A 14,226-nucleotide genomic window follows, 5' to 3' on the forward strand; every position below is an offset into this window, starting at 1 on the left:
GAAGCTCGTGTTCACACACAAATGGGTGCCTGCTGGGCAAGGGAATGGACAGGTGTGAGCAGTGATTTTCCCTGCTGAACCTGGGAGGAACCTAGGGAAGTGCAGAAGATAGGGATAACTCTGGGATGAGAGAACCTGCTGTGTTTCATGCCCTAAAGCAGATATTCTTCCTTATTGCTTCCCTGCACAGGGGTGATTCCTTATTCTGGTATTACTAAGTCTAAAGCTTTTTGTCAAGTTATGCTCACGTCATGTTAAAACTGACAGGCTGAGTTGAGACAGCCTGAGTTGAATCTTCTTAAATAAATAAATTTCTCTGTCTTGCTTATCTACATGAGCGTAAGCAGCAGGATGAGGGAAGTGATTGTTCCCATTTAGTGAGCTGCTTCTTTGATTATATTTTTCTGGGGCTAAATGCATTAGAGGAGGCAGAGGCTCCCAGCATGGTTTGGTAGATACAGTGCTCATACTTCTGGGGACAGGCAACCCAAGCCATGTGACATGAGGCTGCTGTGCTAGAGTGGGACACACACTAGCAGACAGAAAGGAGAACACAGTGAAGTTCCTCTTGCATCTTGCTTAGCAATTTATTATCTCATCTGATATCCAGCTCTGACAATGACCTGTGAATGCCCCACAGCACCATGGCCTGTGCTGGGGGAAGGTTGGAGCCCTGGGGCCATGGTGCCAACCACCTCACAGCTTTCTGCTTCAGCTGCCCCTTTTCCAAGGGCTGGTAGTGACTGCACCTGCAGAAACTAGGTGCCACCAGCTGGGGGAGGACAGGTGTCCTTCCCCTCCCAGCATGGGCTCCAGAGCAGAGCAAGCAATTCAAAGGCCATCACTGGCACCCACAGTACAGAGGTCAGCTCAGCAGGGATTGTGCAGTGCCTCCCCCTACCCCCAATGGTGGGCACAGGGGAGACCCCAAATCCCACACTATTGGTATAGACAGACAGCCTGTGACAATAAAGGCAGCCTTGCAACCTAGGAGAGTCTGTCCAGATGTCAATTACAGCACAGTTTGGCAGCTTCGTCAGATCTTAAAAATGGTCTGAAAAGGCACTTCACTCCCCATCTGAAGATGGAGAATATACCTGGAAAAAAAACTTAGAAAGGGAATGTTTAGAAGAGGTTTAACAGCACGCAGAGGCTCTGCAGCACCAGTGCAGCACCCCTTCCTGGCAGGGGCAGCAGTCCACAGGTCAGCGCTGAGATATCCCATGCAGCACACACCGCCATGGCCCCATGCAGACACCGGGATCCAAGTCCAGGGCCACGGCACCCCCAGAGGTCCAGGTTTAAGCAGACAGGGCTCCCTGCTCCTCCTGCCCTGCCTCAGCTGAGGGTCTGGCTCTGGCTGGCAGCTGCCCAGCCAGAGGGCTGCTGGGATGCAGCCGGCAGAATCGCCCCAGCGTCCAGATTGGGAAGATGTTGCGGTACGCGGTGTAACTGATGGCACATGACTTATTGAACACCCCAGCAATGTTCTCCTGGGAGAGAAACAGAGAGCAGAATGGTGTGAGTAACAGGGGACTGCTGCATGTTCAGGAACCTCGGAAAGACTAAAGATGTACCTGAGGCCAGTCCCCATTGGGCAGCTGCTTATCCATCAACACTTTAATGCCTCTTTCCAGCACACTGATGTCAGGGTACCTACAAAGCACAAGGGAAATGTAAGCATCTTTGTCCAAACCATCTGCAAACCCTTATCCATGTGCCTGGGGAACTCAACCACCTCCAGGCTGCCCCAAGCTTGCCCCAGGCATGCTGAGTGCTTTGGGAAGGGCTTCCCACAACCCCAAGACACTAAATATGAATATGGCACCATTTTCCCAGGCTGAAGGCCTGCAGTCATGACCAAAAGCTTTGCTTTGCACTGGGTCACACTAGTCAGGCACTAGGCCACCCAACCCAGCTTGCATCTCTTTTCCCTGAGCACTGGGGCCAGGTGAGGCTCCTCTTACCTGACAGCCATGAGTCCAAGCAGGGCCCAACAGGTGTTGTGGATCTGCGACTCAGCACTCTGCACGTACTTGCGCTGCTCGCAGGACTCAAAATCCTCTCCCCAGCCGCCATCTGCCATCTGCTTGGAGACGAGGAACTGGCAGGCCTGGGCCACCTCTCGGCACACAGTCCTGCAGAGATGGGGGGCAGAATCAAGACAGGATTGTGGACAGAGAGTGTTTGGATGCCCACAGTTCTCAGCTGTGAAGAGAAGCGGTGTCTATGGCCAGCACTGCCCCAAGAGGTTGAGGGTCAGGCAGCAAGTGTCCTGGCCATATTGCAGGCACAGGATTTGGAAGGAACAGTCCCTGAAGCAGAAGAGTCCATGTGCAGCCAGGGCATCCAGCCAGCCCCACCATGGAGTCCTACCCTGGCCCAGGAGGTAGGTAGGGGCAGAGCACCCAGACATCCCCTTCTCACCCGTTGTGGTATGTGTGCTGCATGCTGGCAAACGCCTCCAGACCAAACCAGGTGCCATAGGTGAAACAAACCCCCCAGCTCCTAGGAAGAAGGGGAGAACAGCACTATCAGGGGTGCAAGGCCCCAGGGAGAAGCAGGCTGCAACACAGCTGTGATCACAGCAGAGCAGAGCCAGGCACAGAGCTGCAGCCTGCCTTCCCCTATGGCCCAACCACACCCCCTCCCACCAGCACCTGCTCCCAGCTAACTCAAGTGTCAGCAGAACTGGGACCACAGGAGCTGGAGCCACCCCAAACTTCTCTGGGTCTTGTGCAATGCACAAGGTACCTGTTCTACCTGGGCTGGAGAGGAGTAACTGAGAGCAAAGCACAACAGCTAGAGGAGGATCAGCCCCTACTTCCCCTCCCACAGACCCTGCCAGCCAGGGACACTTGCCATGATGATCCCTCTCACACTGGGGCCAACTGAATGCTGGGATCTCTGCTTACCCTTCCCAAGACCCATCAGCTCGTTGCTTCTTGCGACAGAAATCCAGGCCCTTCTGCAGAGTCTCCCTGGACAGGAAAGAAGCCATCCACTTCAGAAGCTGCTCAAACTCAGTGTCTGCTTCACTGGGGGCTCCATCAGCCCCTCTGAGGCTTTGATGGGTCCCATTATTGGAAGGCACAAGAGCCAAGAGCATGCAGACAGGCAGCTACATATTTTAGGAGGCCATGGCAGGCAGCTTGGGACAGTAAGCCTGTCTTCTCCCCTGCCCAGCTTTCATCTCAGTGCCTCCTCACCTGATCTCCAGGGCTCGGTGCTCAGGGAACTGGCTCTGGAAGTGTCTTAGTGCCTGCATGACAGCTGATGTACATTCCACGTATGTGTAGTCAATCATGATGTCACCTGCCAGCAGGCAGTGGGTATCAGTGCCACAGCCCACTGCTGGCCTGTCCCTCAGAGCCTGTCAGGCACCCACTGGGCATGCTCAGCCCAGGCCACTTTGTCCCTTCACAGTGGGCAGGACAGCCAAGCCCCACAGCTCCCCTTACCAAACACCTCCGAGGGGTTCAGCAGCTCCAGTAAGTGGCCTCCTCGTTTGGTTTCATAAGTGGCAAAGCCTCCATCTGAGTTCCTCATGCTCAGCAACTGCCCAGACAAGGAGAGAGTGGGGTGGGACAACCTCATGGGGAGTACTAGTCCAGTCTGGCCCCAAGCCAGCTCTGAGGACAAAGTCAGACCTACAGGTCTATGGGGCTGGCAGAAAACCCAGGTCCCAAACCACCATGACAGGCAGGCAGGCCCAATCTGGGCCATCACATGACACCAGGTAAAATAGGCAGCTCTGAATCACAACAGTGTTGCCACACCAGGCCTCTTACTAGCTCAGATCTAACCAGAGCTAATACCAGAGCTAATACTAGATTTAGCAGTTCCTTGGGCCTTGGCTTCTCTTACAGTCCTGCATGTCCCTTGGCCTAATTTTTGCAGCTCTTACCACATTCACAGCATCAAAGAGGCGCTCAGCAGGCACAAGCTTGGCTATGAAGGGACACTTCTCCTGCAGCAGCATAACTGCCTTCAGCCCCTCCGCTGTGCAATCTGCCACAATCCAGCCACAGTCCCGCGTGCTGAAGGGGAAGCCACCCTGGAAAAGGATCAGGTAGGCTTAAGGAACAGGATCACTTGCCCTCAGCCACTCTATTCTTGGAAGAGAGCAGGTGCTGCCCCTGATTCCTATTCCCTCTGCCCAAATTCCTGCCCCACTCATGCCCCTGCCCAGCCATCATACCTTGTTCATATGGCGATAATATTTCTGGTAGTCGGGTGGGTTCTCTGGGATCTGCAGGAGACAAGAAACAAGTGAGGGCAGCCTGAAGGTGCCTGGCTGCAGGACCATGGGCTGAAACCACTGCAGGTACAGAACCATGTGGAAGTGGGCAGTACCCGCCTTCCACTGAGGGAAGTAGACAGGAAAGTGGTCAGCTGTGGAGCAGGGAGAAGAGAGATCACCTTTTGGCCTGCTTTCAGCAAGTGCTGCTGAAGTCCCCTTTGGGAGCTTGCCTGCCAGGGAACCATCTGCTTTCAGTGCTCCTGTTGGCAGCACCATGAACAAGAACCATGACCGCATATGCACCAAGCTGCTGGTGACATTGACCCTCACCTTGAGCCACTGCTGGCCTGGCCAGCAGAAGATGAACTCATACAGTCACTATTGAATGATACTGGGTTTCCCAGAAGGGTGCCTCAAATGTGTTAGTACCAGACAAGATGAAAGGCAAATAACCCTAAGCTTTCAGTTTTCCAGCCTCTCTAAGCTCAGGCAGACAACCCAAGCACTCCTGGGCCTTGCCAAGGTCCTCTCCAAGCTTCAAAGACGGTTCCCTGAAAACAGGGAGTAGAAAACAGGAGGCTGGGACTTTGCTAGTCAGCCCTTCAGAAGCTCTTTTCAGAAGGCAACAGATGCATCCAACAGGGTTCTGAGCAACAGTCAAGCCTGCACAGCCAGTATGTGAGACACCACTGACCAGCTCTGCTCACCTGGGAGAACTGGAGGAACCCATGGGCATTCTGGAGGCAGGAGGTAAATTCAGGCATCTCCTGGGCTTCTGCCTAGAAACAGAGATGCACAGTGAGCAGTCAGCAAGGGGCTGTAGCCAGACATTGCCAGCTCAGTCACAGAATGCCAGGCCAGAACAGAGCTCCAAGGGGGTGCACAGCAGGAGCTCTGCTCTTTGGGGACTCATGAGCAGAGACCATTTTCCCAAGGCAGCATGTAGCACTGAAGGGTGCATTACCTCCAAGAAGGCTTGGATGGCAAAAGCAGTATCCCAGAGCTGGGATCCGTTTGTGCCCTGGAAGACAGAAAACAGGTAGTGAGGGGCAGGTGCTAGCAGCAGCCTGACCCAGCTGTGGGGACTAAGGGACAGCACATTCCTCCTGCATTACCCCCAGTGTCACCCTACATCACGGCTGATGTGCTGGCACAGAGAGGACAGATCCAGCAGGTCAAGGGATAGCAAGGGAATTAAATAGGGAATTAATAGGAATGAAATAAGACAGCTGCTTCAGTCTACTCTGTGCAAAGCCAAGGCGGGAGAGGTGGCTAGCATTAAGGAACAGCTGGACACAATGGCTCTGAGAGAGGCAGAGCTCAGCCCACACACAGGATAAGGGGCCTGGATTTCTCCTGCCCTTCTCCCAAGGCTCATGAGGATGGAGGGAATGGAGGCCTCTCAGCTCCCAGCCACAGGAAGGCAAACTAACAGGACAGACAGTACTCCCTCCTGGCACAGCTGGGGGAAGTGGCATTGAGAAGGCCACCAGGCACCAGAAGTGAGACACCAGGACACCAGTGAGACACAGGCCTGGGATGAACACACTATCCCATTACTCCACAGGCTGCCCCAGCACACCAGGGTCCCTTCAGTCACAGGTGAGCTCCTACAGCACTTCACCTGCATCTTCATGCCGTCGAGGCCCAGCCTGTGGGAGGAGAGAGCACAGAGCTGCAGCACAGGCACAGTGGGAGCACCAGGAGGCAAGTCAGGAGCCATGGTGTGCTGTGCCAGATGGGACACACTCAGCCCTTACCAGAGATAGTCAGGGATCCTGGACACATGCTCCTGGAAAGCTGGGGAGTCCTTCCCTTCCACAAACCAGCGAACCAGCATGTTGATTGTCTTAGAGATCTGCCAAGAGGAGCATTGTCACTACTCTGGATAGAGCTTCCTCCAGCCCCAGAGACATACATCCCCCCCACTCAACACAAAGCCATCCAGAGGTTCTCTCAGCCTTGATCCCAATGGCTCCACCTTTGGCATCACCCAGCATAGCTGAGTTAGGTGCCATGAGATTACTCCAGAGCTTCCTCTCAGATCATCTCCCTGGACCTCAAGGACAGATACTCCTCACCAGGGCCACAGCTGTCCTCATGCCCTCTGCATCTCCTGTGCCCTGTCAGCCTTAAACTCTTGAGCAACAGGAGCAGTAGGAGTTGAGAGAGATCTGGTGATTATTACATTCCACAATTGCACAATCTGGTCCTTAAAGAACAAAGGGTGAGATATGAAAGGATTAACAGCAAGTGTCCTCCTACTGGCCCGATGCTGATGCACTTGGTGAATCTATCATCAGCCTTGATGTGGTCGTACAGCTCTGTGATGGCTCGCTGCCGCAGGTGAGTGCTGTGGTGAGCTTCATACATGTTCATGATGGCTACAGGAGAAGAAAGGGACATGCAATGAAAAAACCCCCACCCTGTGCAGCCAGATTCACTTGCTGTGCCCACCTGAACTCACACAACAACAGATTAAGCATCAGGACAATGTGAAGCTCTGCCCCAGAGTGGCCTGAGGACATGGGCACAAGGCCCTCCTGCTCTCAGGGGGAGAACCCCACGGATCACATAATTCCTGTCTCCATCCCAGCTGCAGGGCATACACCAGCAGCTGGTAGTAGACCCTAAAGAGCTCTGAGGGTACAAGGGAGCTTCAGAATTCCTCACAGCAGCTCCTGCACTCACCATAGGCAGTATCCAGCAGCCAGCTGTGTGGGGTGTACACATCACAGGCAGCCACGTTGTTCCTCTGTGCTGGCCAGTCTATGCTGGCATAGTCTTGCACATAGAGCTCCTGGCACAGGACAGCAAAGGGCAGCCTGGTCAGCCAGGAGCAAGCACCCAGGGCAGTTACTGCTGGGAGCTGCCTCTGCTGTCCGACAGAGACTGTGCAGCTGATGAGAGCTGCCACTTGGCAAGCCAGAGGCTGGCTCACAAGGGCATGGCCAGCACAGCAAGTGGTCATGGAGCCATGTATCCCTGTCCAGCAGGATCAGCTCCTTCCTTACCTGCCGCAAGCTCCGTATAAGCTCATCCTCTTCTGCTGACAAACGTTTAGCATAGCAGTAGCTCATGGGAAGGTAAACCTGGCGGCAGTGACACCAGAGCCGCGATGGATGGGCTGGGAACCATGTGGGAAGCAGCCTGATTGCAACAGAGAAAGAGCTGCTGTGAGGAACAAGGAAGGCAAGGGCTACTGGAGAGATGTGCAGAATGCCCAGAGCAGGGCAGGCCTTTCCCTGTCCCCTACACTAGGGGATATAGGGGATATACACACAGCCTGGCCCTGCTCAGACTCCCCCTCCTACAGGGACACTCCCTCCTGAGACCACTCCAGGCCCAGCTGACACAGGGCAGGGAGGACCTCAAGCTCAAAGAGGAAGGAGAGAAGCCAGTTCAGTCACATGGGATGTTGAAGGCCACAGTTAATGGCATCTGCTGACAAAGCACCAGCAGCCCTTGGTACTGTGCAGCCCCTGATTTCCTCCAGGGATAGTGTCAGACACTTTCCCCCTCTGACATCCAGCAGCCCTGTGAGGATTCAGAGAGGGTACATGTGGCTGTCCCTTCCTGCTAGGGTCCAGTTCTGCTGCTGGAAATACTGGTAGCAGGCAGGGACCACATTAATATATTAGGGACCCTGTGGGAAATGGTATCAGAGCTGCACTCTGGCATCTCCCATGGATGCAGTGTTCAGTGCTATCCACCTACTGGCTGGCCTGCTGCTGGCTCCCAGCTGACGAGCAGCCTGAGCACCTCCAGCTCCTGGCAGTGCCTGGGACAGTTCTGGGTCAAGGCTAGTGGCAGGACTGAGACCGCCTCCTCTCTCCACAGTGAGGGGGCACATACCACATCTCTGGGAGAAGCGTGTTCATTCCCTCCCAGCTGTAAACGTTCAAGACAGCCAGCCAAAACTTGCCCCAGGAAGGGATTCCCACAGCACCTCCTGCACAAAACAGTATCAGCTTTCAGGGTTAACACAGCCATGCCAGCTCCCAACTTTCTTCCCCATCACAGGGCCCACTTCTCCCCATGTTTGGGAGCACTCTACTCAGGCTGGGATACATGTCCCAAAACAGGGCAAGCAGGCAATGGTAGAAAAATGCAACACAGCTTCCCATCATTAATTGAAAATGCAGTTGCCTTGGAAAGTAACAGCAGTTCTTCCACTAGCTGGCAGCTCCCAGTGCTCCCTGCAGCCCTCAGGTCTGACCAGACCTCTCTCACCAGTGTACCATGGCTGACCTTTGCTGTGCAGGTTGACACGGGCCCGCACAATGTCAGGATCATCTGGTCCAAGCCCCAGGATCCTCAAGGCTATGTAGTTGAGGGCTGTGCCAAACACTGTTGATTTGTCTTCCACATGTCTGCCAGGAGCATATACAGAAACATCACACCCATTAGTCAGCTATTGCCAGTAGCCAGACACAAGCCACTGCACAAAGCTGTCTTTGTTAGGGTGAAGTGGGATACCAAGGGTGACTTTGGAAAAGAAGGAACTAATACAGTAAAAAACGTTGCTCTGCACTACCCTGTCACACATGATGCTTTGGGATATAGTGTCCCTGAGGTGTGGCCAGACCCGATGCTACGGCCACCTCTGTGACAAACAGTGTACCTGGAGTGCTGTACAAGCAAGACCAACCACCCACACCGATCACAGGTGCTGAGTCCTCCTCCCCGAGCCTGAGCAGATCTGACAGCAACTCCAGGTCCTGGGACCTTGGAGCGGCCGTCACTCAGAGAAGTATCTTTGCTACTCACAAGCCCCAGCCTCCGTCCGGGAGCTGCACAGAGCGCAGGTAGCGTACCATCTCCTTCCGGAACCCCTCGGGCAGCTGGATTTTGGCGGTGTGGCAGGTGATGAGGAGACCTAGAAGGACCAGAGAGGCCGGCACTGCAGAGAGCCGAACCACAGGGCACTCACCCCCGGCCAGGTGCCCAGACCTACCTGGCAGCAGGAACAGCGGCCCGCCGTAGTCGCCCGCCCAGTGCCCGTCCTCAGCCTGCAGCGCGGCGTAGAACCGCATCCCGTTGCGAGCCGCCTCCCGGGCCGAGCCGGCCGCCGGCAGCGTCTGCAGCGTCGCGCCCTGCGGGGAGACAGGGGCGCCTCAGCGGTGCGCCCCGGGCACGGCCCCGCCGCCCCGGGCACGGCCCCGCCGCCCCGGCCCGGGCCCCCCGCACCGTGTCCAGCCCGAGGCTGTGCTGCTCCAGCGCTGTCTGCGCTCGCCGCTCCTCGACATCGCCATCGCCCAGGTAGCGCCAGAGCTGCCGCCCGCCCTCGCAGCGCAGCCGCCAGGCCGGCAGCTCCGTGGCCGCCGCCGAGCGCCAAGGGCCGCCGCGCCGCCGAACCTCCCTGCCGGACACGGGCACCGTGAGCCGCGGCCGCCGGGACCCCGCCGGGACCCCGCCGCTCACCAGCACCGCCGCTCCTGATCCCGCAGCCGGGACCCACCCACTGCCCCCCACCCGATCGGGTGGGATCCACCCACTGCTCCCTCTCTCGATCCCGATCCCGATCCCACCGCCAGAACCCACACAGCGCCCGCCGCCATCGCCGCTCCCGCTGGCAGCGCCGGGACCACGCCGGCTGGCCCCACATCGCCTCACGGGCGGCAGCCAATGGGGGCGCGGGCCGGGACGAAGCCCCGCCCCCTCACCTCTCGGCCCCGCCCCCAGGCTGTCCCCGCCCCTCCCGGCCCGGTCCCCGGGCTGTCCCCTCCCGGCCCGGTCCCCGGGCTGTCGCTGTCCCTCCCCGTCTCCTCCCAGCCCCTCCTGCCCTGGGACATCGCCCGGCCAGCGGCCGGGGCTCGGCCCCTCTGTCCCGCGTGTCTGCCCCCGGAACACCGACCGCGCTCGCTTCCCCAGGAGCGCCATCCCCCCACAGACCCCGACAGCCGTCCCGTCCCTTTGGGTAACAGCGCCAGCCCCGAAAGCGGCTGTCCCCGCCTCCGTGCACCCCAAAGTCCAGGCGTGTGGTGTCCGCCGTTAATGGAAATAACAAAACAACGCCGGCCCAGCCTGGGTGCCCAGCTCATGTGGGCCACGAGGGACTGTGTGTGTATCCCACAGAAAGTGTACTGTCTACCCTTGCTTTGGCTGGAGCTGCCACGCCACCCCATCCCATCCCATCCCAACTCCCCTGGCTGGCAGGGACACGTTCACCTCCTGAGCTGTTGTTTTCCAGGGCATCCTTGGTCCTCGAGGCGATCCTGTGAGTACGGCCCTCGCCCTCCCCAACCCTTCTCACAGCCAACACCCCCTCTTCATTCTCATCATTCCTCCCCAGGGGACACAGGGGCCCACAGGACTTACTGACCCAAAGGGTGAGCATGGACACAGGACCTTCTTACCCTGACAGTTTCAGAGAAATTTGGTAATGCAGTGGCTGCTGTGGGTGAGCCTGCTGAAGTTGCTGGAGGGCATCATCCTGGTCCTGCTGCTTGTGCTTTTCGTTTTCAGCTGGTACTTTCTCCCTGGCAGTCATCAGCCTGATCTGGCATCAGGTCTCTTTCTGTCCAGTTGGTACCTTCTGCAATGTTTTCCAAGGGCATAAACTTCAGTGGATGTGTGGCTGCAAGCCAAGCAGGGCCATGGCCAGCCTGTGCCTGGAGCTGGAGCTCAGAGGCCCTGGAAAGGCTCGGCCATGCCTGGAGCAGCAGCTTAGCTATGCCATGGCAGTGATGTCATGTGTGACACAGTGACAACAGCACTGCAGCCTGGCAGAGGTTCAAAACGGGAAATTCAGGACCATCCAAGCTTTACAACTGCTTTACCTGCAAAGCATTTGCAGTGAAGCTTTGCAGAAAAAGCTCTTAATGCATTAAACTGCCTGTAATATGAGTGAGAACTGCACTACATCAAGGTTTTGACCTAACAGCTTAAATTTCAACATTGATCAAGTCAGATTGGCGAGAGCTGTTTTGAAATGTTTAATAAGCTTTTTGTTTTAAGATTTACTTTACAAGGCAACTTGTATCACTTTCATCAGTATCTCAATACAAAAGTCTTACAATGCTTTATTTGCTAAAAAACTACAACATGGAACTGGGGGTTAGGGACTTGTCTCCTTTTGCCAGCTGTTTCGGTAGGAGGGGTGTCCCACAGCCTGCTGCTGGAGGCTGCTGGACTCAAACAATAAGTTACACAAGTTCTGTACATAATTACAGTCAGAGTATGCAGCTGTATTATACACCACAGGTAAACACCATCAGGGCCCATAACTACTATAAAGGAGAGCTGTTTCTTGAAGATTTCAGAGCTTATCTGACCGTGGATAAATCTGATCTATAAGGGGATTGACATCCATCGTTCTTAGGCACTGATCCAGGCAGAACTGCCTTGCAGAATAAACTGGCTCTTTTGCAAACTTGTGCATTATTAAAAAAAAATTATGTAGCTCTCTTTAAGAAATCTATAAAAATAATTATTTACTAATCTTGTGCCTACCTTCAAACACAGAATTATTTTAATAACTTCATATTCTCTTTCTGCATTAGGTTCACTGCAGTATTAGATCAGGCAGAAACTTCAAAACCTTAATTAGTCCAACTGTGACTCAACCAACTGGATATTTTAGCCCAAACAAAAGAGTTTAAATACAGTCCCAAAGAAAAAAAGGAAATTTGTACCACAGCAGCTCAAGCTAACTAACACTGAATAGGTTTTTAGATGGTGGGGAAAAATAACTATTTCAAGTTTTAGCACAGAATATTCAGGGAAAACACTTTGTAAGCCTATGCTTTGTAAACATTTATACAAATCATTCAGAGTGGCTTTGGAATGGATTTTCAAATCCTTGGCATTATGCAGGGCAGGAATGAACAGCTAACACTATGAGAACAAGCGACTTTGACATAGAGTTAGAAGAGCAAGAGCACTGAAGGCTCCTGCATCAAGTAGTTAAAACTGGGTATTACTTTATATTTTATTATAAAGTTTATAGCATTTCAGAGTCCAGCATGGCACCATAAGTAACCTTGTTACAGTATTTGTTTTTGCTTGGTACAAAAAAGCTGAACAGCAGCATAACTGTTACACTGAATCCAGGATTGGAATGGGTTGGCTTCTTCTGAATAGGGATGAGTCACTGCTTTAAAATAAAAATGCTCTATTTTTAAATCTCAAATATGTGCAAAATTCCTTTCAGTAGAGAATGTGGCAGAGGTGTGTGCAATGTTGAAGGATATGCCCCAACCCTGATACTGCCAATATACTGCAGTCACATGGAAGGTGAACTCTGGATGGTTACTCACGACTTTGGGTGCTGTTTCCACGAGTCCTCCTCACAGCTGGTGTTCTCTCCCCACCCCACTCTATGTCCTTTTATGCAGTGCATCAAGTACTGACATTCATAATTATTCTCTCCCCTCTGCCCCTTCCCCCCCAAATAAAATTGGTCCATGATAGTTCTAATAAGCTTCCTTCAGGAATTCCAGTAAACTCTCCATCCTAAGACAGCTGTGACTGTTACAATGAGTTTATGAAAGCAAATGCAGTCTCGGAGATGAAGGGCTGTATGTAAAGAGAAGTATCTCCATTTTCCTAAGGTCTTCAACAGCTTTTAAAAACAAGAGCATGGATTCCAATGTTATTATGAGGAAAGCCCCTTGGATTTTGGTGCTTTAGCCTTGATGTGATTTGCTGTTTTCACATGTTGTAGGCAACATAAATAGGATCCAGCTGATCAGCTAAAAATCCATCTCTCAAGTGCATCCGTTGCTTCTCCCCACGGGAGTTGATGGGAATGACCCCGGGATCCACGATGACCACAACACCAACAATTAGATAATGCTCTTCCAGGACCACGTTCGTCACCAGCGCGACCAGATCCAGCGCTTCCTGCTCTGAGCCTTCCAGCTCCACCACCACCACCAGCAGGTTTGTCCAAGTAAACACAGCACTGTTGGAAGGACACACGTGTTAATTGGGGAGAAAAAAACACCTGGACAAGTTATTAAAAGAGATGATTGAAAGAAAGACAAGACCTCCCAAAGTTTACAACTAAACCTGAAGGCTTAGAGGCTGGAGAGGACCTACAGCCAATGATACACATAACTCATGAGGGCCAATTTGGAATAATACATGTGAGAAGAAATCATCCATGAAATCCTTGAGATGTGTTTACCACCCCCATGTGTATATTCCAACACACCCAAGGAAGTTACAAGTTCTTCTGCTTTAGAATAAATAAAATGATAAAGAAGAATAATGCTGTGGTTCTTACCATTCTGCAATGCTCTTATGTGCTCTGATTACAGAGGTTTCTATGTCGATGGGGTGGTACCTCATTCCTCTGAGCTCCAGTGTTTCATCCAAAGAGCCCACCACATACAAGGCATCATGCCTCTCTGCAACACAGCACACACATTTCAACATCACCACCTCTACAGGACAAACATGGTCACTTGTAAGTGCTGATTCCTGACGTTCTAAGATGATCCCAGTGCTTCCTAGGAGAGTCTATAATACAAGCTCTAGCATTTGGAGAGAATTAAGAGCTCATGTAGCACTTCTGACTATGACTTCAAGCAACTGAAACCACAATAAAAAAAATTTCTGGGTCATCCAGTTCTGTCCTTTCTCTCAAGTAATGTAACCTCTGTTCATAAACACAAGCAAAATCCACCGTTACAGCATCTTTTTGTTCTACTACTCTTACCAGAGAGCTTTTCTTCTCTGACCTACACAACCACTTTTCCAAATTTAACTTTTTTTTATCCTCTTTTTAACACCAGTTTCTATCCACTTGTCCTCATGCCAGCAAAACTCTACTCAGCTTCTTAAGCTCCCAAGTTCACACAGTAAGAACAACTCTGTCGTCTGCTCAGCCTCAGCTTTGCCAGGTTAAATAAGCAAAGCTCTGCTAGACTCTACCTGAAGGACACACTCTCCACATTCATCCTTGTAACTCTGTTCAGTTCAATTTTGCTTTTTCTTTGTTAACTGTTTTATAGTCTTGCTCAGTTGTGTCACTG

The 14,226-nt window shown here is 53.1% G+C and overlaps 2 protein-coding genes across 14 annotated transcripts in view; both read right to left on the reverse strand.

Moving 5' to 3' along the window:
• Nucleotides 1–562: 562 nt before the first annotated feature.
• Nucleotides 563–9,899, reverse strand: LSS (lanosterol synthase). The gene is made up of 22 exons (XM_086896086.1): nt 9,788–9,899; nt 9,434–9,605; nt 9,201–9,339; nt 9,014–9,122; nt 8,495–8,616; nt 8,099–8,195; nt 7,258–7,393; nt 6,935–7,043; nt 6,509–6,627; nt 6,004–6,101; nt 5,868–5,895; nt 5,208–5,264; nt 4,951–5,022; nt 4,202–4,252; nt 3,908–4,057; nt 3,462–3,558; nt 3,210–3,315; nt 2,916–2,981; nt 2,428–2,508; nt 1,968–2,138; nt 1,578–1,656; nt 563–1,493 (listed from the first exon to the last, which is right to left on the reverse strand). The coding sequence occupies exons 1-22, from the start codon at nt 9,802–9,804 to the stop codon at nt 1,302–1,304; spliced, it is 2,268 nt and encodes a 755-aa protein (XP_086752212.1). The 5' UTR covers nt 9,805–9,899; the 3' UTR covers nt 563–1,301.
• A 1,269-nt stretch (nt 9,900–11,168) lies between these two features.
• The window catches only part of DIP2A (DIP2 acetate--CoA ligase A), a 73,187-nt gene continuing 70,129 nt past the window's right edge, over nt 11,169–14,226 (reverse strand). For all 13 annotated transcript variants that reach the window (XM_086896091.1, XM_086896089.1, XM_086896094.1 and 10 more), the window contains 2 exons: nt 13,476–13,599; nt 11,169–13,151 (listed from right to left, as the gene is read on the reverse strand). In XM_086896091.1, the coding sequence (XP_086752217.1) occupies nt 12,899–13,151; nt 13,476–13,599 (377 nt within the window). In that variant the 3' untranslated portion in view covers nt 11,169–12,898. The remainder of the gene's footprint in view (nt 13,152–13,475; nt 13,600–14,226) is intronic.

The sequence above is a fragment of the Cyanistes caeruleus genome, chromosome 7 (genome assembly GCF_971803275.1).
Source record: "Cyanistes caeruleus chromosome 7, bCyaCae1.hap1.1, whole genome shotgun sequence".
Lineage (NCBI taxonomy): Eukaryota > Metazoa > Chordata > Aves > Passeriformes > Paridae > Cyanistes > Cyanistes caeruleus.

Excerpts from the sequence above, each read along its gene's own strand:
- LSS (XM_086896086.1), bottom strand. Across the intron at positions 7,394-8,098 it reads ACGCTTCTCCCAGAGATGTG|GCTGCTTCCCACATGGTTCC; the intron begins GTATGTGCCCCC and ends TGTTGCAATCAG. Across the intron at positions 4,058-4,201 it reads ATTATCGCCATATGAACAAG|GGTGGCTTCCCCTTCAGCAC; the intron begins GTATGATGGCTG and ends ATCCTTTTCCAG.